Source organism: Dendrobates tinctorius, unplaced genomic scaffold (assembly GCF_039654945.1).
Source record: "Dendrobates tinctorius isolate UK_male_01 unplaced genomic scaffold, ASM3965494v1 ptg000031l, whole genome shotgun sequence".
Taxonomy (NCBI): domain Eukaryota; kingdom Metazoa; phylum Chordata; class Amphibia; order Anura; family Dendrobatidae; genus Dendrobates; species Dendrobates tinctorius.
In genome coordinates this window covers 16,765,499-16,793,468 of record NW_027361699.1, presented here as the reverse complement: position 1 = coordinate 16,793,468, position 27,970 = coordinate 16,765,499, and the positions used below count along the sequence as shown (strand labels likewise).

The following is a 27,970-nucleotide window of genomic DNA, read 5'->3' as shown; positions in this document are numbered from 1 at the left end:
ATGTCGGGGATCGAGGAGCAGCGGCGATGACGGCGTGAGTATGAGAGACAGAGTGAGAGAAGGGGTCGTATGTGGAGTGAAAGAGTGAGTGGAGATGGTGAAAGGTGAGGAGTGTGTGTTGAGGAGTGTGTGTGTTGAGGGTTAACATGGCAAGAGGTGTGATGCTATCGCATCCTCCCGATGCGATAGCATAGGGCCATAATCTAGTAAAATATAATTAAGGAAAATCTTAATCCAAAACACTTTTTCTAACAATTTTTCAAGGTTCTACGGCAATGAATACCACAGAGTGGAGACTTTGGAAAACGATGATGACCTTTAACACTAACCTCTATTGGGTATAAAAAATTTAAAAGTAGAACTTAAGGGAATATCTATTTCTTTTAATATTTAATTGCTGGTTCCCATAACAAGAAATAAAGTTAAAACACTTTGCATATTTGATGACAAATCAAATTCATTCACATCAATGTTGTCGGTCTAAACGGTAGCTATACTTTTATGTGACTTGTATCCTGCATTTTCATAAGTTTTCCATTGTATTTGCTCTATTTCTAACTTACAGTTGAGCTAGTAAGTGTAGACCAGCTTCTACGATGTCTCCCACACCGAGAGGGATTTGTGTTCTATTCTGTATGTCTTAATCTGAACAAATTTAAGCAGTTTTTAAAAGAGGGTGATGAGTTCAAGAAAAAGGGGAGAATTGGCTCATAAGTGGAAAAAGAAACAGATTTTTCTGATAAGATTTATTACAAAATTTATTATTTTCATTTCCACTATAGCTTTATGCAAAGTTTGTTGAAAGTGCCTAGCATAAAGACTCTTTATTTAAATGAAAAAGGTAATATAAGTAAATGTTACACTATAGTGCCAATATGAATTTGAAACTAGGTCATAAAGGTAAACTAAGCAGCTGCTATGAAGCTCTTGAAGAGATGTGACCCATTTGAGTTTGGGTCATGTCAACGTTTTAATGGGGATGATAAATTGCAGTTTTGAGTCATGAATTTGGAACAATGACATCCAAACATTCTGTGATCCAACTATTCCCCCTGCCCTTGCTCATGCATTCATGTAATTATATCACATATATGTTATATTTCATCATATTATATACAGATGCTTCTCACAAATAGATCACTCTGTAATGACTCTATATATAATTGTCACTTTTTGTATTGAAGAACTGAAATAAAATAACTGATGATATTCTAATTTTGTGAGAAGCACCTGTATATGTCTTCATTGATGCACTGAAATAGCAGAGGTTCTCGTAGGTTATGTTTGATACCCAGGATTTTCCCCACTGTGGTAGACCAAGATTCAGAAAAGATAACCAGGACTGCATAACACTGACATTTTTATTAGAATTCATCTGTAACAAATGGAACTTGTGTCAGCAAAGGACTGATTTTCAGACAGACTTCTTTCGCCACCGATGTAACGAAGTAAGAAAATAAAAAGCACGCCTTTCATCTTGTAAAACATTTACGCGTACTACTAAGTAGAGGTAATTGTATTTTTTAACAAGCCATTTTACAAGTTTAATTTTTATAACTTTTTCCACTCTATGCATCCAAAAACGAGAGCAAAGAACACAGTTTGTTTTATTCTTGTAAAGACACTCCAAATCTTTAATGGCAAAGCCACAGAACATATGTAAAAGGTGGAGTCATCAACATTATTCAGATTTCTTTTTGGAGCGTCAGGGCAAAAAATATTTAATAGACGCAAGATCTGCCATCACGGCGGAAGCGAAGGGAGAAAAATATATCTGCATCTGCACTTTTCTCAAGGCAAATGTATTCTTCCATTATATTGTGTTATTTACACAAATGTGAATTTCATTGCAGAATTGCTTGTGGTTTTTTTTATTTAAAGATGGGTTCAAGTAATAACATTGGGTGTAGAATCAATAGGGCAGTGCATAGTACAAAGGTTTTCCAAAGTGCATTTCTCCCTAAAAGGGCCATCTTTAAGTCATACTTTTGTAATACTCTGTCATGCATTAAAAAAAGATTTAAAGACATAAAGAAAAAGAAGAAAAGAAAAAATAAGACAAAAATACAGTGCTAATATGAAGTTCTATACAAATCATGTTTATGTTTTTTTTCAATGTAACTAATTACAAAATTATACATAACTATACTGATATACGTAAATAATAGCACCGTACCAATAATGCTTAAGAAATGCATTTTCTGCCTTTGATGAGATGCTTCTTTAATAAAGAACCATGTACAATTAATAACAGAAAGTGGAATGCACATCATTGATTGGAACGGAAACTACATTATATATGAGTGGCTACCAAACAAATCCTCGTAACACAACGCTTGAAAACATTTGATGAAGTATGCGCGTCTATAAAAATATGATATGTCCGATAACAGAGATCATCACAACTTCTGTTCATAAATGCAAATACTTAACAGACAAATTTAGAACAATTCATGTATAAAGAATACTGTCTACATGAGAAAAATAGCAAAGATACCCCAAGAAAAGCACATTCTTTTTATGCTGTTTTGATATTTTTTTCATCAGAGGTAGCCTTCCATTATTATTATCATCATTATTATTATTAATACAAAAGTGCTATGACGCAACCGTTCAGAGTATGAGTTTCAAAATGGCTGCCAAACAAAAGACACATGTTAAAAAAAATTTAAAAAAAACCTCACTACAATGCAGATAAGAGTCCAAATTTCTAGACTTTTCTGTCTCTGTTGAATAATTTACAATTGTTGATATTACTGGGCGAATGGAGATAAAATGTTTAAAAAAAAAAATGGGCAAGTAAGTTAACATGATTAGGCATCAATAAGTGCCCTAATGTGCTGTAGTAATGTCATATATTGGTGTAGATGACCATTTATGAGTATCCGTTGGTGTTGCTCAGAGAGGCAGCCATTTATAAGGCTGGATAGAGCCTATGTGTATTCTGATTCTTTATGTTTACCAATATTATTTGTGCAGTCTAAAAATTAGCCGCCAGCTTGTCACTCAGTCCTTGTGCACATTGTGTTTTTAGCAACACTACGAGCTTTTAGTAATTTCACCCACTGCTCTATAAAAAGCCTGCCTGCGCCGTGCAGTGATGTATAGATCTGCAATGATTATAAAATGTATAGACAATTTACTTAAAATAATATGCTGCTTTTAATATTGAAGGGCATGGAAGAATGCTCCTGCATAATGATATTGGTTAAAAAAATAGCTGTGTATATATCTATATATATCGCATAAAAGCAGATTTTAATTCCATTTTTCCGAACATATAGAAATAATATTATCATGGGGAAATAGACTGGCAACGGTGAAACAAAAGGTTGCTTAAAAGCATCAAATATAAGGCACTCTAAATGCAAAAGCAAGGAAAAAAAATAAAAAGAAAGTAAGCAGCATTTATAAACTGCTGTGACTCTACATTATTTTCATTAAGCAGGACAGGGGAAAATTTTTTGGCTTTGCCCTTGATTTGATTTTTTTTCTTCTATTCGTTTTTTTTGTTTTTGTTTTTTTACATATTTTACAAATGACATACGTAATCATATACCACGTATAATAAATGATTAGATACAATTTGCTTGAAAACCTGTTCATACATCGTATAATACAATAGTTTCTTTCTGATAAACACTGACATTTCTTGCATGCACATATCCTGTATAATATACAAGATGGTTCATTATTGCACTAAAGTGTTAAAAGTATTGGGAGGCGGAACGAAGTACATACGTATGTGAGCACATGGAAATGTGAGTGGCGGTGAACCTAGAATATCACTGATGTGCATTCCTCATTTCTTTATGATTAAAAGCAAAATAAAAAATTAAAACACACAGGAAATGCTAACCTTCCGATTGATGAAATGGGTCTTAAATATCTTCCCACTGATCAATATCATGAAAATAACGGAAAAACAGATAGATATGTGAGTGTATATCTATATATACTTCTATATATGTTTGCAGCAGCTTTATACTTTGCGACTCCCTGTTGATTCCAAACCAGATGAAAAAATAGCTTGTCTTGATGCAAAAACAAATATATATATTGTATATATATTAAGAATGGCAAAAAAAAGTGTAAATGAAATACATGATAAAAATTATGGTATGGTTAAATGTCAGCGCTGCACAAATTTGTGCAAAAATGTTTAATGTTTGACTATTTCTAATGAGAATTATTACATATAACAGTTCTACCGCATTAAAAAAAATACAATTCTTGATCAAAAAAATTAACAGTTATGCAATGTTTTATTCACTTCCTTATAAACTTTTTGTTAAAAAAAAAAAGAAAAACAAAATTTAGTTTACACAGTTAGTAATGAAGCACAGGTCAGCAGTATCTTTACAATACTAAAAAACTAAATAAATGACTTTGATTTTCTTTAGACACTTCCCACTCATTCGTTTCACTAACATGTTTTCGTGATCATTGATGGAGAAGGGTCGATATCGCTGCAAAGGTTGCATTTGTCTTAGGAAGCCGAAGCTGACGTAGTAAACATCCTGCTGTGTATTCCTAAGATTCATCGTAGAACACTCATGCAGTCTCAGACATGGATAATGCTTCTCTGTGGATTTCACATTGTTCCTTCATTGCCAGCTTATTCCTTGAGACATGTTGGTTGGTGAAAAGAATCCTTCAGATGTCTCACCAGTCAGGATTGATATAACTTGCTTAGGTTAGATTATTTATCTGTGTATTCTTGGTCCATCCAGAAAAAAAATGTTTTTATTAATTTTTTTGATTTTTTTTTAATAATTATCCAATTGCTGTGATTGGTCTTTAGCTAGGAGTTAAGAAATGCTTCCCAAGCACACCGTATGGCTCAGAAGAGGCTCTCTGGATCTTGAAGGGCCTGCAGGAATTTTCCAGGATGGTCCAAAACTTCTACGTTGCATAGTGATCAAAGCTGCCCAAATATTCAAGCCCTGCTCGGTAACAGAACTGATATTGGTCCTGAAAAAGAAATGGAAAACAACTAGATGTGACCTAATAATCTTTAAATGAACAGTACAAAGTAAAATCTAAAACCCATATATTTTTCAGTTACAGTCTAAAAAAATAACTGGTTAATCTAGGTAAATCTTTAAATGGGTTGTCACTTTATGTGATTGCTGCAGACTCCTGAATTCTGACAGTGTGTGTATTGCACACTGTCTAGATAGAAAGATAGATAGATAGATAGATAGATAGATAGACAGACAGGTATTGCTCGTGAGAACGGGTAGTCATTTGACAAGTATGCAATTTGCTGCAGTAATGTGCCGACTATACATACTCGGCTTATGTCAATTCACATGTATTGAGAGAAGACAGGCACATTGAACTGGAGAATGACCAGAAGGATTAAAATAATGTAAAAACCGGACAGCGTGCATTGCGCATGCTACCAGGATTTAGACATCTGAGGTCACATAGATTCTTACCTGCATTAACAATTCAAGTTATTTTTTACCCATAGCATAGGGAATAACTTGCCGATTGTTGGAGATCCAACTGCTGGGAACTCCAGCAAGAAATTGAGGATACGAGCCCCAAACAATAAATGCATATGGGACTGCCAGAAAAAGCTAAGCGATTTAGGGAGTGGGGGCCAATCAAGTGCACCTCAGGTTCATTTAGGTCAGATGCCTTCCAATCAGCATGTTATCCTCTATCTTGTAAGTGAGGAATAACTTAATTTAATAGGAATATAATTGAAGTTATGATCTAGCTATATGGAGCATGTGTTGTCCATATCATTAGGTAAAACATGTGTGCCAACATAATTTCTGAGTAGAAAATGTATGAAAATATAAACTGTTGGCTATCAAGGTGACAACAGGCAAATATCTATTTTTTTCTAATTAGTGGTTTAATAATGTTCACAAATATATTTAAAGGGAACCCGTCAGGTCCATTATGCCCTCCAACCCAGCAGCATTTACATATGTATTTCCAAATTCCTTGCCTAACCAATTGTTCATAATGTTATTCACTTACATCCATGCTTAAAAAAAAGTATTTATAAACTCAGTTTTTCTTATACAAATTAGGCCTTCCACTAGTCAATGGAGCTTTAGTTTTCCCAGACTAGTCAGCCCTCCGGACATGCTATCATGCCCCTGTTGGCATGATAACGTAATATGCAAGATTCTGCGTCATTGCCAGCTCCCTGCACATCTTGCAAAAGTGCAGATGGCGGCTCAATCTTCTGCACTTTCAGTCATGCGCAGGGTGCTTCTGAAGCCGGGAGGCACACAGCGGCTTCAGAGGCTCAATGACGTTGTCAAACAAAGACGCACGCATGCGCGAGATTTGCAGGGAGCTGATGATGATGCCGGCTCTTGGCTTGTTTTCCTAATTAAAGGAAACACATGCCCCCCCCATAGACTAAACGCCTAATTAGCATAAGAGAAGCGGACCTTATAAATACTTTTTTACACATGGATTTAAGTGAAAACAATATACAGGGCTGGTTAGGCAGGGAATTTAGTGACACTGGGTTGGAAAGCATGGGAGACATGACAGGTTCCATATAAATGCAAACATGTGCCCAAAATAAGTATTATTCAGTCTTTATGATTTAAAAGTTATATGCCATTGGAATATAATAGTAGCTCTCAATGCACATGTCTATAGTACAGCTCCATGTGTGACCCGTGTATTAAATACCAGCGACAGCAATGGATCCCATCCTATGAGGAGTGAGGAAGGATTTAATTTATTGTATTAAATTACCTTTGAATGCCCATAGTAATAAAGAACAAGCTAAGGATTTACTTGATATACTTTGAAATTATGCTTTTTTATTGTATATTCCTTTAACACCACTACAATAACAATTCTAAGAATTAAACACGTACACAAAAATGGCTCCATAAGGACTATTATTATTGACTACTGGATATCTTGTTAATAATTCTACTCACCTCTGTCTGTACCATAGCAGGTCGCTGTGTTCTCAACATTTTGACAGTCTGGAAGATATCTACAACACCCTCATATCTCATTCTTTCCAATACAATACTTAACGTAATGAATACTCCAGTTCTTCCAACTCCAGCACTATTATAAAAATAGAAGAATGATAAGGGTGTCTAATGATGAATGGAAGTAAAAGGTATTTTTATAGGGTTTTTTCCTTGGTTATCAGGGTTTGATGATGTCAAGAATTCTAATTATCATCTCATATAAGTTGGATAGGCTAACATTGTTTTCGGCAGCATAGGTCATGTTCACCCATGACGAGAACAATGTTTTTTCCTGCAAATCATAGTACACACAGTAGAGGAAAAGTGAAAACTTATTAGTTATGTATCATGGAGTGTTCTTTATTTTCATTAGGTTCCATTTCATCATTAGTTTAGAGCCTAGGTAACTATTTCAAAACATCTTCAAATGGGGAAGAAAACTGTGTGAAGCTGGGTACCCCTAATGTGCAAACCGCATGCAATGACTTTAATTTGCGCATATTAATGATGCACCTGTTACTTAGGAGAATATCCAGCGTGTTACTGTGCTAATGGATTTAAAATAAAAGCTTTGAAAAAGTATCAAGCATGAATATTTATTCTTTTTCTAAACTAAATACCGTCAACTGTAAAAGTTTTGCATAATGTGCAAGGCCAATTTGTACGGAGAGGCCAGTGATGAAATATTGGTTGATTAGCAAACAGTGAGTTCACAATATTATTATACATGATAGACAGATTTAAGACTGCCATGATTGGTGAAGCTGAAAACAGGATTGCATTCCTGAGTTTCCAAAATTACATAGGGTAAAGAAAGCAGAGTTGTTGAAGCTGTTATCATGGTGAAATATGGAAATGGAAGTACGACAATCTATCACGGCTCCTGTAAGTTAACTGATATCTTTAAGTTGATTGATAGGCCATAATCAAGTGCAACAACTTCAATGATCCATGTCATTCCTCAAAAAATTTATATAGTGATAAGTAGATCATTGAAGTGATGGGCCGCTATATTATATATTCTGACCACAAGGACTAAAAGTTGTTGATTTTTCAATAAATAGAATGACAGTGATCACAATCGAACCAAATGTATGACTTATTGTGCTTATAGAACAATGACAAACAGATAAATATATAATGTCATTTCATTTGTAGAAAAAAGTCCTTATATCAAAGTAGTATATGCCAGGCTCATATCTGGCCAAATGATTACTACTGAACAAAGGGCCTTTTCATCCAAAAAAAACAATCTACTCCAATGCTTAGCTCTTGACCTTTACTTGATTTTTGACCTCTATGTCACAGTGAAAAGATAACATCCTTGAATAGAATGAAGAGGCCTTGATGGATTGCAAAGAACCTTTGCAGAAATATTCTTTTTTTAAATGAAAAAATGAAATTAATGTAAAAAACATTGAGTGAAAATGGGAGAATTACCTGCAATGAACAGATATTGGGCCATCCTGTCCAAATTGTTCTTTTGTTTTATGTACTTGGCCTATAAAGTCAATAAATCCTTCTCCAGACTTTGGCACCCCTTGTTCTGGCCAGTCAGTAAACTGAAACTGTCTGACTGTCCGTGATTGGCCATCCTATCAAGAGATACAGTAATGTATATTATTTTAGATCCAAGTCTACATCTGAAAAATTAAAAGTAAAAATATGGAACTGACTACTGTAGTTTGCCAGTATATAACACCAAACCATCCATTGTTCCATATATATAGTGCTCAGCAGAGGTCGCATTAACGCCTGTCTGGGCGTCTATGACGCACAGGCAGGCGAAAAAACGCCTTCAGATTAGTACGATACGTCCACGGGACGCATCATTCTAAGCTACAGTGGCAGCAAGTTGGACGGAGCTGGGGAAAGGGCAGTATCAGATGTTGCGGAGCGACTCACGTCAGTAGGCGGGGTTTGTATAGTGATTCCCCGCCTCGTTTTTGGATTGGTGGAGTCTCCCAGATTACGTCACGGGTGCTGTGTTAGCCCCTCCCACACAGCGCTGTGTGTGCGGCCAGAGCTGAGGAGTGAGGACAGTGATGGAGATTACCGGGGGGGAGGACGCTGACGGCTGCACCGTTATCATCCTTCTGTGAGGCGGGAGAGCGCGGCCGGGGACTGCAGCTGCGTGCACGGTGCGTGGTAAGTGTACTGCATGGGAACATTGGGAAAGTGGTCGCGCAGGGCGCCCTCCATCCATAGCAAGGTCGCCTGTACGGTACTAATCCCCGGGGACTCGCAGGGGGAGGGTGGCTGTTATTGCCGCTGTGCTGAGGCCTGTGGCCAGTGACCTGTATGTGCATGCTGTCATCTGCCGGACTGCTATAGGCAGAGCCAACCACCGGTGTCTGGGGGCACTGATTTGTTTCCATTGTTATCATGGACGATGTGTACAATTGGCTCCTGAGCGTCAGCAATCATATGTGTAACAAATGGATTATGTCACTGAGGGGGCTGTGCAAAGGTGTGTGTGTGTGTGGGGTGGTCTGTGCAATGGTGTGTGTGTGGGGTGGTCTGTGCAATGGTGTGTGTGTGTGTGGGGTGGTCTGTGCAATGGTGTGTGTGTGTGTGGGGTGGTCTGTGCAATGGTGTGTGTGTGGGGTGGTCTGTGCAATGGTGTGTGTGTGGGGTGGTCTGTGCAATGGTGTGTGTGTGTGTGGGGTGGTCTGTGCAATGGTGTGTGTGTGTGGGGTGGTCTGTGCAATGGTGTGTGTGTGTGGGGTGGTCTGTGCAATGGTGTGTGTGTGTACTCCTCCGTGGTGAAAAATACTCCTCAAAAATATTGGGAGGAGTATTTTTACTCCTCTGAAAAATATGTAGCGCGACCTCTGGTGCTCAGCATAAGGGAGTACACCCCATTTGAAACATAATATTTTAATCAATGAATACAAGAACAATTTCCAAAATTTTGACAAGACAGTTTCATACAATATTTGTAAACTTATAACATAAAAGTAAGGCTGACAAAATAACTTTCATTATAAAATGTTCAATTTTGCAAGTATTGGCTGTATAATGACTTCTAGATTTTTTAACCTTATCTTTAAAGTCGTGTACTTTGGAGATTAGGTCACCTGTATTTCTAAATGTCTTGAATATGTTTATTGAATTTATATTTTCCTCAGTAAGTTAAACATTTCAATAAAAATTTGAAAAAAATCTTCAGTTTTTGTAAAACTGATTGATTCAAAAATGAGTACACCTCACAGCAAAAGCTACTACATTTAGTATTTTGCATGACTTCCATATTTTTTAAGGATTGCACCAAGTCTTCTAGATTAAACAAGTTGGAGGCATATTGCAAAATCTATCATTTTCCATTCTTCAAGAATTACCTCTTTTACATCCTGCATGCTGGATGGAGAGTGATGCTCAACTTGTCTCTTCAGAAATAATCACGGGTCTTTCACTTTGGTTCATATCAGGAGACATATGTACCGTATATACAAATATGTATTTAATAGTTATCAATCATAGCATTTATATTTTTTCCTGATTTTCAATAAAGGCCGGGATCACACATGCAAGGAATACCTCCGAGTCTCGCATGCTAATACATGGCACTCGGATTGGAGCGTACGGCCGCATAGCAATACATGGAGCCGCACGCTCCGCACTTGAGGACCGGCGGCAGTGTTATTAACATGCGAGACGCATCCGTATTCCTCGCATGTGTGATCCCGGCCTTATAGTAAAAATTACCCAGAAACAGTTCTCCAGGTCAGTATGATTACGAAGATAACATGATTACATAAATCTATTTTTTTTTTTACTGTGCTGAAAAAAATTTTGAAGTTTGTAAACGAAAAAATTGTGGTTTGTGACGGCATTTTCTGGGAACCGTAATGTTTTTATTTTTCTGTCGTTTCAGCTGTGTGAGGGTTTGTTTTTTGCCTGGCAAGCTGGCAATTTTATTGACACCATTTCGTTGCACAAACTACATTTTGATTGTTTTTTATTGCATTCTTTTAGAGAGGTGTGGTTAGAGAAAAAAGTAACTTGCAGTCATCTGTATACTTCAATACCATATTATATAGCTTCACCGGAATACCAAGATGGCAGTGTAGGCATACCTCCAGTTACACAGGTAACCCATGGAAGCCAATGCATGTGCACAATAGCAAAGGCTCCATTTAAGGTCAGAGTCACACTAAACGTATGGAAAATCAGTACGCGTCGCCCTGCTGAGAGTTGCACAAAGTGTTCTCCGCATGGTCATCCGTGTGTAATGTGTTTCCAATGTGATGATGCGATTTATTTTACTTGAAGAGCAGTATATTGTAGATGTTTGGAACTGTAAATTGGTCTGAAAATAAAAGAACTAGTACAACGTTGTAGCTCCAATATTTTCCCTGCAGAGCAGATCTTCGATCACTTTGCAGTGTGTCCTGATCTGAACTGATCATGACTCACTCTTTAGCTGGACTCATAAATAACCCATTCTATCCCAACCATACTAGCCCCATCAGGTGTAAGAGGATATATTAATTTATAAATGTGGTTTGCACTGTAAAACCAACACCCAATCTGTCTACTATTAACTGGATTCAGATGAGCGTAAGAAAAATAAATCATCCTATTTTAATCGAGAAAACTGCTAATTGTTCAAATGTCTTGCAAAAAAAAATCCTAAAAATGCAGAATTCTAAATGGGAGGGTTCACATATTTACATAGTTCTTTTTTTACTGTTTAAACCTTTGAAAAAGAACTAAAGCTAACAAACTAACACTGTCACGGTTTTGCAAAAGGATATGTCATGTCAACTCTAGTGATGAGCGAACGTCCTGGGATAAGGTGTTATAGGAGCATGCTTTTGTGCTAACCGAGTGTCTTTGGCGTGCATCCCTAACAGCCGCCCTACATGCAGATGCGGGGACTGGGACATATTTTCGAGCACACCGAAGAACCTCAATTAGCACCTGAGCATGTTCTGGTGACACCTTATTCCAGCACGTTCGCTCATCACTTTTCAACTCCTATGATCACATAAACTTGTGTGTTTAATAAATGTATTGAACAAAAAAAGCAGCTTATTACATTACTAGGTGTATCTGTTTATTAGTCATAATAACTATATGCAAGGCATGACAATAACGCGCATAAAAAAAATAAATTTTTTAGAATGATCCAACACAATGAAGTTGTGTTGAGTCCCAGCAGTATTGCCAAGTATTTGTGCACTGTTACATAGAGCATGGGGATCTCAGTGCTCTGTAAAATCTTATCCTTAGGTAGAAAAAATGGATATTATGTTTTTACCGGTAGTTTATACCATTTAATAGTAGATAGATTGGATGTTGGTTTGAATCCGAATGCTGCAAAGAAAACATTGCTGGTAGAAAAATCAAGAGCGCAAGTTACTCAGTATGATAAATCTGGCATGAGGACAACTTGGACCATGTTTATTAATAGAGACGGTGGTATATCAGCCAGAACTACAGTACTGCTCTTGTGACAATGAAGCAAAGCCCAAATCAGAAATATAAAGTGGGAGACTCCGCTGCATTATCAGTCAACTGTTTGCAGCCAGATGTAAATCACAGGGTTCCCGCTGGATATTCCCACAGTACGTAACACATTCAATACCTCTTACATGGAGCTTTCTGGTCTTAGTCAAGCTAAAAAATATTCACTGTACAAGGAAACCTTACACCACTTTCCAATATACATTGTGCTTTAATCCCTTATTGTTTCCAATGTACACTGTTAGGATGTGGTTACATGACCATAGTCTCTCATCAGAGAGAATCGAGCCCATTTTGCTAATGACACTCCCCTTAAACTCTGATCAGCACAGCCCATGGAATAACATTTGTCTGAGTGCTCTCTATTTTTTCCACTGACAGCACTCAGATCGAAAACTCAGACATATGAACACAGTTAAGAGGCTTGGATGGAAAAGGTTACTTTACTTGAATGGGGTAAGTCACAATATTAGACACAGCTCCATGTACTAGAGAGAGGTTGTGTCTAGAAAAGAGGAGGGCCCCCTTTTTACTAATGTCATACAATTAGATTCATCAACTTTTTTAACACAAAATATAGTAGATCATAAAACTTCCTTACATAAACAGAAAGATTTATCCAGAAAAATTCCATAAATGTAAGAAAAGGCTAAAATAAATAATTGTAACGTTTATCTGCACCACAATGCAGGGAAGAGACGATTCAACTTAATTGGGTCACAGGATATAAAATTTGAAATTTCAGACATTCTGTCCAACTTACGAATGTAATGAATATAACAATTATATGAGTGTATATTATTCCCAGTGTCAATTAATAGAGAAGATTAGCAGCACTTATTGCTATAAAGCAGATTAATGGGTATCTTACCCGAGCATCTGTTACTTTAAATTCCCGTAGGATATACTGTGGCATGTTATATTCAGCCATTGGATCCACAACAAAGTACTGATATCTGGCAGAACGTTCAGCCGGCCAGTACTGATGACATTTTTCCTAATAAAAAAAAAGGAAAAAATAATTAAACTAGAAAAGCCAAATAAGCAATTGGGCACATTTTTCTTTAACCCCAGTCACCATGCCAAACATGTGTATTGTAGTAGTAGAAGCAGATGCCTGTTTCCCATTGAATAACAATGGTTAGGCTATTCTTCTTCTATTCCTACTCAATATTTACTGCAGTGTGTTCTGTGGTTCCACCTGAATCTCACTAAAATCAGGATTCAGACTAATCCCCAAAGTGGTACTCTACTACATTCCTATACCTGTCTAAAATAATAGATGCTTTGAGGAAAAAAACAGAGTTTGCACAAACTCCATTTGTGTCAATAAAATGGTCTCAATGAGGGTTCATCCGATTTGCATTTTTAGCAAAATTCAAGCAGGAACCCCTGAACGCACTGCAGAAAAGTATAGCATTTTTCCTGACAAAGGGGTATGTCACTGCGCAGTCTGGCAACGTGGTCACTGATTGGACCATAGCAGATTATTCAGGTCTGCAAAAAAAATTTTTTCAAGAGCTGTTTTGGTTATTCCACGTAATCTTTATGTTTTTGAGTGCGTTTTGTCATAGGACATCACGTTTTCTGACAATTTAAGTAACTATGTTAAATAAGACAATACCTCAAAATAAATGAAAATAGACTCATAAAATTAATTTTTTATTACAAATGTTTCATGAAAATCAATTTTAACTGCAATGAGCTCACTAACACACACTAAAATCAATTCTTCTTCCCTGTGAGGCTTCTCTTGGTACATTTACGCTTGTGAGTAGCATCTGTAATGTCTCTCTGAAGCGTCCAACAGTAGTCTGCCATCATTGTAATGCTCCATCTTCCCTGGTATCTTCTTTCCATCTCTTTAATGTCCTGGTGGAATCGTTCACCTTGCTCTTCACTCACAGCATCCAAATTTTCAGGAAAGTTGTCAAGGTGGTAATGGCGGAAATGCACTTTCAAACTCATCAGGCAACCTAAAGCTTGAAATGCTTTCAGCATTCGTCCGACAATTTTTTTGTAGTCAGGGTCTTTGTTATTGCCTAAAATTTCTCTGCGACCTCTTTAAATGCAATCCACCCTTCTTTTTGAGGATGCGTCATGGTATTGATAAACTCTTGATCAGCTATAAGCCTTCTAATGTCTGGTCCGACAAACACACCTACCTTTAATTTTGCCTCCGAGAGGCCTGGAAACTTGGTGACCAAGTATTTGAAGCATTCTCCATCTTTTGGAAGTGATTTTACAAATTGCTTCATCAATCCCAATTTGATGTGGAGAGATGGTAGAAGAACTTTATGGGGAGGAACCAAAGTTTCTCGGAGGACATTTTTTTCACCAACTGTGAGCACCCTCGGCTGCCAATTCTTCTTGGTCCAGTGATTTTGTCGGTCTCGACTGTCCCATAGACACAGAAAACAAGGGTATTTGGTATACCCAGCTTGTTGCCCGAGCAGCATGCACAAGACTTTCAAATCCCCGCACACTTGCCAACCGTGGTCTTCATATTTAAGTTTACGAAGAACCAATTCCAAGTTCTCGTAGGTTTCCTTGCGGTGTATTGAATGACCTACAGGGATGGAAGCATAAAAACCGCCGTTGTTGAGTAAAACTGCTTTGAGACTTCTTTTTGAAGAATCTATAAAAAGACGCCATTGCGCTGAATCATATTGGATTTTGATTTGACCCATCAAACCTTCGACATCGATGCAATAAACCAACTTATCTTCCTGGGCAAAGTAAGGAACGAACTCGTCTTCACGATGTCTGAACCATGAAAAAGACACACCTGGCAACAATAAATTCTTGCTTTTGAGCCTTGATCCGAGTAACTCAGCGGCATCTTTGGAAGATTCAAGTCTCTTACCAAATCGTTTATCTCCTCCTGGGAAAACAATTTTGGTTTAGTATCATCTTCAAAGTCAGAACTTGATTCATCTGGTTCAGGTATGACTCCACCTTCATCGGAGCTAGTTATCTCTTCCAAGATAGCAGGGGCCTTGGGTACTGGTATATCTGTGCCATGGGGGATGGGACGAATTGCTGAGTGAATATTGGGGTGTGAAATGTAATGCTTCCATTTTAAATTATACCCTTTCACATCGCATGAACAAAAAGTAACAATCGTCACTATGGTTCTTTTACTCTCGCCATACCATAGGAATCCCATAACGGAAAGCTTTTTTCTTACCCTTAAACCAATTTCGGAGGTCCTCAACACACCGTTTGCACACTTTATGAGGCGCCCAAGCTTTATCTTGATCTCCAAGCTTTAGTCCGAAATATGCGAAGTATACTTTTTTCACAAAGTCTGTAATATCCAGCTGTTGCTTCAACACTGTATATTCACCACAAATGTAACAGAAACTGTCAGGCGATTTAATAAACTTCCGCTGAGCCATAATGCTAATTTTGGAAAACATGGTTGAATATGACGAGCTAACACGAACTGAGATTAAAAAGTGTGAACAGGCGAGAACCAAGATAAAACAATTGAAACAAGCCCGGGCATGTCAGAGCCCGCTCGTTCAGCTTGCAACATGTTGATGCTGGTTTCATTAGCTCAATCTGCAAGTTCTTTTCTTTGAAAGTTATATTTTTTTGGTATTGTATATCTTCAATGCATTAATGTGAATTAATTAATAGTAATTTTGACTTTCAAAACCCTAAGATAAAAAAAAACAAAAATTGAGAAAAATTTACTACATTTGAAGAGAATTTTGCATTTTGTGGCAATTCCTGATGTCCAGGATTTTTTTTCAATATTTGTTTCATTTTCAGCACACCAAAATACATGGAAATTAGATGAAAATAATCAAACAGCTTTTTAGTCGCAGACCTGTGTATCCACAGACACACCCCTAAGTGGTAACACCCAATTGTCAATTTAATCACACATTCCTGAGAGAGAGGAACAGTACAACACAGAGTCCTAAGAGAAGATGTTTCAGAATTGTTATTTCATGACCAATAATTGAATGTTTTAGTGTAGCCAAATTACCTATTCAGCAGTAGCAGAGATTTAATCAGGATCTTTCACATACCTATTAATAGCGTACTGTGACAAGGTCACTGAAAAAATACTGGAGGGGAGATATGTATTACTGAGGATGTTAGCTTCAGTGATGTGAACCTAGGAAAATGCTCCAGCACACTAAGTGCTGAGAGGGGTTAATTGGCCACATTAAGGGATAGGTTTTTGTGAACATCTGAAGCATGGGTGGGAGGCTGTTCAACATATCTCCACCCCAGGGTGTGATCCAGCAGGTAAATATACAGCCTTTTGACTCATTCAATGTGCGTTGTCTCTGGAGAGATCTCCAGAGCTGTGTTTGTGATAAAGTGAGCTGAACCTTGTTTTTTTTTTACCTGAGTGGGCAGATGCCCGAAGACACACAGTGCTATATGTTATTCCTTGTGATTTACCATTATGCCCAAAAGGCCATGTATATGTTGCTTAACTCTGCACTGGTTTATGCAGTAGCTTTTTAACAAACCAGAGGGCGAGTCAAACAGAAAAGGTTTCCGTGTCTAACTCTGTGAGCAGCCGAGCGAACCGCTCTACCACAGCACATAATGTACAGGTATCCTTTATCAAAAAAAACTATTTCTATAACAGCTATAAGATTATAATTACTATTATATACAGTGGGTAGTATAACATACAGTGCTGTGCAAATTAATTGGGACAAAGCATTTTTTTTAGGTAAAATTGTAAGTTGGTTACCAGTCAGTGATTCAAACCAGTTTTAACTGCTTTGAACAGGTGTGAGTGCCTGTTCAAAGCAGTAAAAACTGGTTTGAATCATTTCCTGGTAACCAACTTACGATTTTAGTTAAAAAAAAATGCTTTGTCCCAATTAATTTGCACAGCACTGTACATTATAAAGCTATATATCCTGCATACATGTTCAGCTTTTAAAATTAAAGGGGTTGTCTCAAGCTCTTAAAGGGGTAAAATTGTAAAGTGCTTATAACACAAGAATGAAAAGAATTTTAATTTTACACAGCACAGCAGCTTGCCAAGCTTACAGACCACCCTGTGGTCCCAGAATGGCTGGTTTCCCAAACAAGGAGCGTATGGTGCCTGCTTGCTCAATGCTTCGAGCCTGCTCGTTCCAATCTGGAGCTGTCCAGATAACTGGTTCTCTCCAGCTTCTCTCATCCTGCAGAGGCAAAGCTGCCTATGCCAGAAACATGAGAAAATGCTCAATTCGGGACTAGTGGCGACGAGACCATTCTGCTGGTACAAACTGTGAATCTTCATGAGCGCACCACCTACTTCCCCTAGCAATGAGTAAGCCGTGAAGTAGGTGATGGGTGGGCTCCTGAAAATACAACATGAGTACACTCCTTTAAGCAAAGTTCTGTTGGCTAATAAAGGCAAAGACATGTAGAAACAGTAGTCATGGTAGAGATCTTAAATTTGTCATCTACTTACATCAGTAAGTTTAGACCACTGACTCTGAATATGTGACAATAAACTTGATACTTACTCTGCCCATTTCTCTAAGTTTTGTGAGCATGACCACAATGGTAGAGTTATGTTCCCATAGCATCCTCCAGAAGTCTTCTGTTGTCTCTGCCAAGGGACCTTGAGTTGCTATATAGGCTTTTTGCTGTCTAAAAGAAAAAAATAGAACATAATGCTGTTACACCTAAGACATATAGCTATACTGTATATTAAATGCTTGCTTATCTGCAGAATGTACGCTACATAAGCCAGGACAAACAGCTAAACATACAGTGGAGGCAAGTGAACTAATTTCACATGGTAGTAAAATGGCTGTATGTCAAGATCTCTATGAATGGAGAAACACCCAACAGCCCATCCACAGATCTATGAAATAAATCCTAAATCACTATAAGGCTCTATAGTGAATTTAGTTAGAGTAATGTCCAATAACTCATCCATGGATTTATGATATCAATAATAAATCAGAATAAAGTTTTACAGTGACCTTAGTTGGAATAACACCCAGTACCTACCCATGAATCTATGTATGATATTAATCATAAATCCGCATAGAGTTTTATAGTGACCTTATTTGTAGTAATACCCAATACCCACCCATTGATCTATGAAATCAATCACAGGCTTTTATAGTGCTTTTACTTGGTGTAACTCCCAATACCGATACATGGATCTATGATATCAAACATAAATAACCATAGAGTGCTATAGTGAATTTGGTTTTGTAAGACGAAGATAAAATCAGAATTTGTAAACCTAAATCTTAATACCAGGACTAAAAGAAGAACATATGTGAGACAGATGTAGGAAACATTAATACATAAAAAATATTAATATTAAATAAAATAACTTAATGCTGTCTTGAACAGAAAAATCTTGATCATAACAATGTTTCTATTGTAATATTTTTCTACATTGAACTTTAAAGTAATATATTCAAGTGTAAGCTTAACATAATTGAAACTAGACATTCTTTAATCGGATGCACTTATCCTTGTGTTCAGACTTTATTCTGGTAACGTTCTTAGTTTTCTGTTACAAATTTGTTAAACAGGAATCTTATGTTGACTTTTCTGGTATTATCATTTAAAGCTTATCCCCTTTCCTACATTAGACGTACTATTCAGTCCATGTGACCTGGGACCTAAGTCCCAAGGACGGAATAGTACGTCTAGCGCGATCAGCTGCGTTCACGGGGGGAGCGCAGCTGATCACGGCCGGGTGTCAGCTGATTATCACAGCTGACACCCGGCACTGTGTGTCAGGGGCGGTCACATGACAGTGATGTCCCCCGAGACAATGTAATAAAGTTAAAAAAAAAAAAAAAAAGTGTAAAAATAATTTATAAAAAAATCGCTAAATAAATAAAAAAAAAAAAAATATTCTCTAATAAATTCATTTTTTGAAAATAAAAAAAACCCAGAAAACAATAAAAGTACACATATTTGGTATTGCCGCGTCCGTAACGACCCACCCTATAAAACAGTCCCACTGGTTAACCCCTTTATTGAATACCTTAAAAAATAAAAATAAAAAATGAAGCGAAAAATAAAGCTTTATGATGATAAAGCTTTATTTTATGATACCACCGAACAAAAAGTGCAATAACGCGCAATCAAAAAGACAGATATAAATAACCATGGTGCCGCTGAAAACGTCTTCTTGTCCCGCAAAAAACGAGCCACCACACAGCGTCATCCGCAAAAAAATAAAAAAGTTATAGCTCGCAGAATAAAGCGATGCAAAAATAATTATTTTTTATATAAAACTGTTTTCATTGCATAAAAGCGCCAAAACATAAAAAAACTACGAGGTATTGCTGTAACTGTACTGACTCGAAGAATAAAACCGCTTTATCAATTTTACTGCACGTGGAATGGTGTAAAGGCCCCCCCCAAAAGAAATTCATGAAATGCTGGTTTTTGTTCATTCTGCGTCCCAAAAATCGGAATAAAAAGCTTTCAAAAAATGTCACGTGCCCAAAAATGGTACCAATAAAAACGTCAACTTGTCCTGCAAAAAATAAGACCTCACATGACTCGGAGGTCAAAATATGGAAAAATTATAGCTCTCAAAATGTGGTGATGCATAAACTATTTTTACAATAAAAAGGGTCTTTTAGCGTGCGACAGCTGCCAAAAATAAAAACCCGCTATAAATAGTAAATAAAACCCCCCTTTATCACCCCATTAGTTAGGGAAAAATAATAAAATAAAAAAAAGTATTTATTTCCATTTTCCCGTTAGGGCTAGGGTTAGGGGTGTGTTGGGGTTAGGGTTGGAGTTAGAATTGGGGGGTTTCCACTCTTTTGGCACATCAGGGGCTTTCCAAATGTGACATGGCGTCCGATCTCAATTCCAGCCAAAAAAGTCAAATGGCGCTGCTTCCCTTCCGAGCTCTGCCTTGCGCCCAAATAGTGGTTTGCCCCCACATATGGGATATCAGCGCACTCAGGACAAATTGCACAATAACTTTTGGGGTCCTGCTACTCTTGGGAAAATAAAAATTGGGGGTGAAAAAAAAATATTTTTTTCCACAAAAATGATCTTAATTGTACGGCTGTACGTTATAAACGTCTGTGAAGCCCTTGGGGGTTCAAAGTGCTCACCACATATCTAGATAAGTTCCTTGGGGGGGTCTAGTTTCCAAAATGGGGTCACTTGTGGGGGGTTTCCACTGTTTAGGCACATCAGGAGCTCTCCAAACTTGACATGGCATCCGATCTGAATTCCAGCCAATTTTGCAGTGAAAAAGTCAAACAGCGATCCTTCCCTTCCGAGCTCTGCCATGCGCCGAAACAGTGGTTCTCCTCCACATATCAGGTATCGGCGTACTCAGGACAAATTGCACAATAACTTTTCCAGTCCAGTCTTGTTACGCTTGGTAAAATAAAAAAAATTGAACCTGAAGTAATTTTTTTGTGAAAAAAAGTTAAATGTTCATTTTTTTAAACATTCAAAAAATTCCTGTGAAGCACCTGAAGGGTTAATAAACTTCTTGAATCTGGTTTTGAGCACCTTGAGGGGTGCAGTTTTTAGAATGGTGTCGCTTTTGGGTATTTTCTATCATATAGACCCCTCAAAGTGACTTCAAATGTGATGTGGTCCCTAAAAATAAAATGGTGTTGTAAAAATGAGAAATCGCTGGTCAACTTTTAACCCTTATAACTTCCTAACAAAAAAAATTTTGGTTCCCAAATTGTGCTGATGTAAAGTAAACATGTGGGAAATGTTACTTATTAAGTTTTTTGAGTGCCATATCTCTGTGATTTAAGAGCATAAAAATTCAAAGTTGGAGAATTGCGAAATTTTTAAAATTTTCGCCAAATTTCCATTTTTTTCACAAATAAACGAAAGTTATATGAAGGAAATGTTACCACTGACATGAAGTACAATATGTCACGAGAAAACAATATCAGAATCACCGGGATCCATTGAAGCATTCCAGAGTTATTACCTCATAAAGGGGCAGTGGTCAGAATTGTAAAAATTGGCCCGGGCATTAACATGCAAACCACCCTTGGGAGTAAAGGGGTTACATCTTGGGCAAGTTTATGAGTGAAATTGTACATTAGTCAGGTAAATGAAACTAAGCCTTATATTTGCACTATTTGATTAAGAAAATCTTTCTGGTTTTACATATTATATTCAATAAACTACTTTCCTTCAAGGTAAGCCAGTCATTTCTGTGGATTTATATAAAACGATGTTATGGTGATAGTTATAAGACAAGAGCTGTGTCTGAGTGATCACCACTGGAGCCAGGTGACTGTTTATTTCGATTCCGTTTGTTTAAAGGGAATCTGTCACCCACTGAGACCTATATAACTTATTAATATGGGCATACAGGTAATAGAATTGTTACACTGGTCTTACCAATACACCTCATATTAATGGTCTTGTTGCTGACAAATGTTAAATGCTTTCATTATGCTAATAATTTCTTCCAGGCTCCGGGGCATGCGGTGTCTGGGAAAAAATCCCTGCCTCCTGTCTTCATTGTAACACTTATTCCCTCTCATCAGCGTCAGTTATGGCCCTGGAATTCTGCGCCTGCGCCCTTCACTCCCTCAGAAATACATTTCTATTACATGTATGCCCATATCAATAGGTCATATACGACAGATTCCCTTTAACTAATTTGCCATGATCAAAAGTGCTCAAATTATCCAAGTCATGAGCTTTCCTGGAACCTGATCTCAAAGGAGAGAGGAAGCTAATATATAATGTGAATAGAAGATTCTGGAATGTTCCGGAGAATGTGATAATAGGGAAAATCATACATGATATTTTCCATTGTCGTGACAATCAAGTTTGGCAACCATTTTGAAATTTTTTGGTCTTCAAGAGACTGCAATTTTATTTTTTTGCATTCTCTGTTGCAATCTACATAGGGTTTTCCTTTGCCACAGCCGTATGAGAGCAAAGTATGCTAAAATGGCAGACAGGGAGGGGGGCAGGAATGACTCATTTTAGCTCCCATTACATATTAGCTTCCTCTCTCCTTCGAGATCAGGTTCCAGGAAAGCTCATGACTTGGATAATTTGATCACTTTTGATCATGGCAAGGGGGTGCCGGAGAGCTGCAAGTTCCAAAGCGGAACTGAAAAGTGGGATATACATGAATCCTGGCAGTTTGTAACTCATTGTTCGCAGCGGTGGGATAACTAAAATAAGCCCCCCTGCGGTAAATTGATAGGTCAAGACTAGCTTTCTGTTTTTCATCACATTGTGGCAGTGGTGGGATAACTAAGATAAGCCCCCTGCACATGTGAAAGTCGTGTGTGGTCAAAGGTCATAACCCCCTATCGTAACATTGATGAGAAATGAGGGGCCAGTATAGAACTTGCAAATGTATATCCCATATTTTTATGCAACATTACGGATTAAAGGTAGCATCTCATGATTGCAAACCAAGCGCACTCCCCTCCAGAAATATGTCCTCTCCTATGCTGTAAACAGAAGCACTTTTGCCTCTCCAGAAACAGAGGAGTGGAGAAATCTGGCCAGCTTTAGAGTGGTGCTTGCAAGCTACATAGCAAAGAGCTTGTAAGCGCTGTGCTCTTTGCCTAGGAGACCAACAACCATATACACTGGTCACTGATAACCTATGCAATGTGCAGCAAACAGAATTAAAAGTCTATTAAAAAAGAAGTCAATCACAAAGGTGGTTAATTTCACAAGAATTTTGCAATTCTACCAATTTATGATGAGAAAACTCTGTTAAAGTGTCCACAAAGTAGACCTAGGACATAGCTGTATAGACTGCATTATGATAAATCATGCACAATGTGATACCAATTATGGGAGGGGATCTAACTAAAGTGTACTGGAGATAAAAAAAACAAATAGGGTCTGTAGTTTTCCAGTTGGATTTTAGGCTTATTTTAAGTCAATAGAGCTGAAATGCAATACCATACAGTACTTGTTATCTCAATACTGTTTAGTACTTGGGAGGCAAAACTGTACAAGACACTATTATGCCTTGTCTAAATATATGCTGTTTATTACAAACGGAGCAGTAACACTCTAGTACAAGTCTCACTTATACACCATGAAGGGCAAAGCCAAAAGCATGTATGTATACAGTAACAAAAAAAAAATCAGACATTAGATTCAAGAGGGCCAAACTTGATGATTTTGGTGGGATTGTTTGACCATCTAATGTGTATGGAGGACTTTCAACTTTCCCCCCCCAACAGATGTTTTGGAGAAGATAAGGATCGGACGGTTTAAAGGGAACCTGTCATCAGTTTGGGCCGATATGAAGTAAGGACACCACTTTTCGGGGCTGCTATACAGCATTCTATAATGCTGCATATCTGTCCCCCAAAAGACCTGAAAGAGAAGAAAAATAACTTTTACCATACTCACCTGCGGGGTAGTCTAGTGGTCCTCTGGTCTTGGTCCAGCGCCACCAATCTGCTTACGATCGCTGTCCACATTCTTGGTTCGTGTGGATGATGCATCCCTGCATCATCCACACACTCTCCCCAGCATCGCGCTCCTGCACAGGCGCACTTCTCTGACCTGTTGAGGGAAGAGCAAAGAACTGCAGTGTGCAGGTGCTGAGCCTCTCTGACCTTTCCCTGTGTCTGTGCACTGCATTACTTTACTCTGCCCTCAACAGGGCAGAGAAGTGTGAAAGCGCTGGAGCGCGATGCCGAGAAGACTGTGTGGATGATGCTAGGATGCATCATCCACACGAACCAAGGAGGAAGGTGATCGTAAGAAGATGGGAGGAGCCGGGCCAAGAAGAGCGAGAGCCCTCGGACTGGACCTCCCCGCAGGTGAGTATAATAAAAGGTCTTTTTCTTCTCTTACAGGTCGGGTTTGGGGATTATATGAAGCATTATAGAATGCTGTATATCAGCCCCAAAAGTTGGTGGCCGCATCTCATATCAGCCAAAACTGGTGACAGATTCCCTTTAAATATAAATAAGCAGTCCTTTTGTTCTCCAGGTCGGTAATCCTCTGCTACATGACCTTGCCAGCTTGCTTATTCTGTTCTACCCATAGATAACAAATTCATGCTTAGCTGATCCAGATAGAAGGGCCAGATAGAAGAGATAGCGCAGTTATCTCTGGTGCGTGGCACCTTTAGATTTTGACTTGGTGGTGTGTTATACTAAATCATTGCTATTATTCCTAGCAATGAGACATTGCAATAATTATGAATTAGGGTAAAATAATCTAGTAATGAGGGTTTGACCTTTAGGAGATTTTGTTAAGATTCAGACAGAAAAAAAGAAGTAACTCAGAAAAAGCTGCTTTGAGTTCAAATACCAAGTGAAAGTAGACATTTTAGAAAAAAAAATTCACACAAAATCTAAGCAAAATATCAAGCAAGATTTATAGACAACTGCACATATAAAATTATTTCCATTTATTACATTGTTAAAACAATGATTTATAAGAATGTGCTCATTATCCCTTACTGCCTGGAAAGGGAGTTCTTTCCAGATTTACTCCATATGAAATAAAACACTTAATAAACTACTTATTTGAGAAATGTCAGAGGATTAATGGCTGTCACCACATCAATCATATTAATCAAGTCAGGATCTAAAAAAACTATGTTAAGCATCTGTAAATCGCGAGAGGGACTTTTTTTTATTCAAGTTGTTATTAAAGCCTTATCTTTCAGAACCTCTTAATTCCAGTTATAAAATCACAGGATGTTTTTTATTCCCAAGATCACTAGTGTGATAAATATGTCATTAAAAAACTCATAAAAAATAAATCTAAAAAAATAAAAGAGTAAAGGCAATTTCACAAAGAAATCAATAAAAGGTGACAAAAATGGTAACCCCCCCCCACAAAGTCCATCATTTAAATAAATATATACAGTATAAACAAACAAATATCCCAGATGACAGTGTTGAAGAAAGGAATAGGCCCTCCCCGTCCTATAAACAAACTTGTCTTTTATTGTGGAGTCATTAAAAAACACAGCAGGCAGGCGTCTAAATTGAAAACATACAAGACGACGATCGGTTCGCGCTACATTGCGCTTCTACAGGTCATTACCCTCATTCACAAATGTATCTATGCTCCTACATAATAATGTAATAGTTGATATGTTACATAGTGAATCAAGTGCCAGTTGCTGCTCACAGCGACCCACCGAGGGATTCACCTGTTCCCCGGTGGGCCAGTCTGAGCTTGTGTTTCTATCTACTACCAGAGATTGGACTCAGCACACCATTCAAAGTGAAAAAATTCTGTTTAATGGCCCATCATGGCAACATTTTGGTTCTTTAGTGAAAACCTTCCTCAAGCCCTCATTAAAGAACTGAAACCTCACCATGATAGGCCATTAAACAGAAGTTTTTTCACTTTGAATGGTGTGCTGACTCCAATTGCAGGAAGTACGGTACATTGAAGGTTTGGTGGCTATCTGGGGACTTGGCACGCGAATAGTATATACTAGTGCTGCTCTTTTTTCTATCTGTCTATGTGTGTAACTCCACAGCAACTTCTAACTAACATTTGGAATGTATTATGAAGAAAGAGACCACAGTTAGAGCTTAGGGTTATATATGAAATCTTATCTCAATTCATTATCATATTTTCATCTCGGTATCTTATTTAATTGCCAATAAGATCAATGGTAGCAAGAATGATCAAAAGTTTTATTGTAGAGTTATAAAGAGACTTTGAAATGACCTGTCCAAAGGATGATAAATGATAGTTAAAAAAGGGTCTGAATGTCACAGAATGTGATGTTGATAATTAAAATCTATCAGGTAGTCATACGCTAAAAGACAGTAGGATGAAAACTGTACCAACATATACATATTAAAAAGTAATGCCAATTAAATTTTGAGAGTGCATTGAATATGATCTAGATTACCTACACAACACCTGAAAACTTCTGTTTAATTAACTTAAAGACTTTATCCAGGATTATTTCTTTTTTTTACTAAGGGCCTAAAAACTAACAAGCAGGTATCTGATATTTGCTTACCTGTTGCCAGTTGGATAAACTCCTTTAATAGTGATGTCTAATGGTTTGTGTTTGACATTAGAGATCTTAGTTTTCAGACTATGCTATAGGTTGCAAAAAATGTAAAGATATCTGATACTGTAAAATACCTTCACTAATGGACTGAAGAGAGGGTCTATGCTCATTTTCCTCTCTAATATTTGGGATTGACTCCAGTTTTAAAATCATAATTACATAATGTATATCCCGTGAAAACTCATAGCTTCTCTGTGAGATTTATTAACATTTTTACCTAGCCAAAATGTATAGATTTTACAAAATTATAATGCTAACAATAGTATATATTATAAAACATAAATATACTGCAATTTAATTTTCAAAAAGACCTTTAACCAGTTTGAGCATGATAAACTTGCCACAACATGGAATAGAGGTGAATAAAACTTTTTTATTCTTTAAATTTCTCATCGTCCTAAAATGTGGGATATAGTTTAGGATAAGATATACTGAGAGCTACTATAGATTTTTCTCTGTGGGTATGTACTTCTTCACCTATATTACGATGACCAATCATGAGCAGGCAGCGATATGAAAAGGGAAAAAAGAACCCCCCCCCACAATAGCTAAGAACAGTCTTTCTCCTGTGAAATACGTAATGACAGACAGTCTGCTCTCTTCACTGGTTGGGTACTGGAGTGAAACCTCTGACACAGAGAACACGACAGCTCATCATGAATTAGAAGCTGCACACCTATCCTGCCTGCCCAAGCTCTGTCCTTTCTGGCAGAGATGAGAGAAACTGTCATGAAGATGGCAAAAGTTGCAAAATTTAGTCGTGCCTGAATTTTGCAACTTTTCAAACAAAGCTTCTCCAACAGAATTCTGGGGGGGAAACCTTGGGTAATTTGAACCTTAGAGTCTAACAAAATTCCCCAGTGGTTAGTATAAATATTGCATGATTACTAACTATTTTTTAAAAATAAAGATCAGGAAATGAAACAAAATACATTGCCAAAAAATGTTTACAAAATTATATTCTGTACTTAATATTCCCTATTCTGGTATACAGTATATGGTCCTCTCATCCCCATCCTGATACACATGGCCCCCTCATCCCTACCCTGGTATGCATGGCTCCCTCATCCCTATCCTGGTATGCAAGAATCCCTCATCCCTATCCTGGTATGCATGGATCCCTCATCCTGGCAGGAATGATAACCCTCATCCCTATCCTGGTATGCATGACTCCATCCTCATCCTGGTATACAGGACCCCCATCTCATCCTAGTATGCATGGCCCCATCATTATCCTGATATGCATGGCCCCATACCTATCCTGGTATGCAGAGCCCTCATCTCGTCCTAATATGCATGGCCCCCATTCTTATCCTGGTATTCAGGGCCCCCATCTTGTGTCAGCAACTGCTTTATGTCTGTAAGCAGCACATGGCAGGAATGTCATGCACTGCTCACAAGCAGAGCACAGCTGCTGGAATTCTCACCGGAACTGTGCGCGCAGAGCAGTGAGTGGCTGACACTGCGCGCTACTGAAGAGCAATAAATACTCACTGCTCTCTGCGAGCAGTCCTGGCCAAGTATTCCGGCA

At 37.7% G+C, this 27,970-nt stretch overlaps 1 protein-coding gene across 41 annotated transcripts in view; it reads right to left on the bottom strand.

Annotated features, from left to right (window-relative positions):
* Nucleotides 1-1,343: 1,343 nt before the first annotated feature.
* PTPRD (protein tyrosine phosphatase receptor type D) overlaps nucleotides 1,344-27,970 on the bottom strand; it is a 2,878,718-nt gene continuing 2,852,091 nt past the window's right edge. For all 41 annotated transcript variants that reach the window (XM_073572185.1, XM_073572197.1, XM_073572187.1 and 38 more), the window contains 5 exons: nucleotides 17,939-18,065; nucleotides 13,315-13,440; nucleotides 8,412-8,566; nucleotides 6,930-7,065; nucleotides 1,344-4,974 (listed from right to left, as the gene is read on the bottom strand). In XM_073572185.1, coding sequence (XP_073428286.1) covers nucleotides 4,906-4,974; nucleotides 6,930-7,065; nucleotides 8,412-8,566; nucleotides 13,315-13,440; nucleotides 17,939-18,065 — 613 coding nt within the window. In that variant the 3' untranslated portion in view covers nucleotides 1,344-4,905. The remainder of the gene's footprint in view (nucleotides 4,975-6,929; nucleotides 7,066-8,411; nucleotides 8,567-13,314; nucleotides 13,441-17,938; nucleotides 18,066-27,970) is intronic.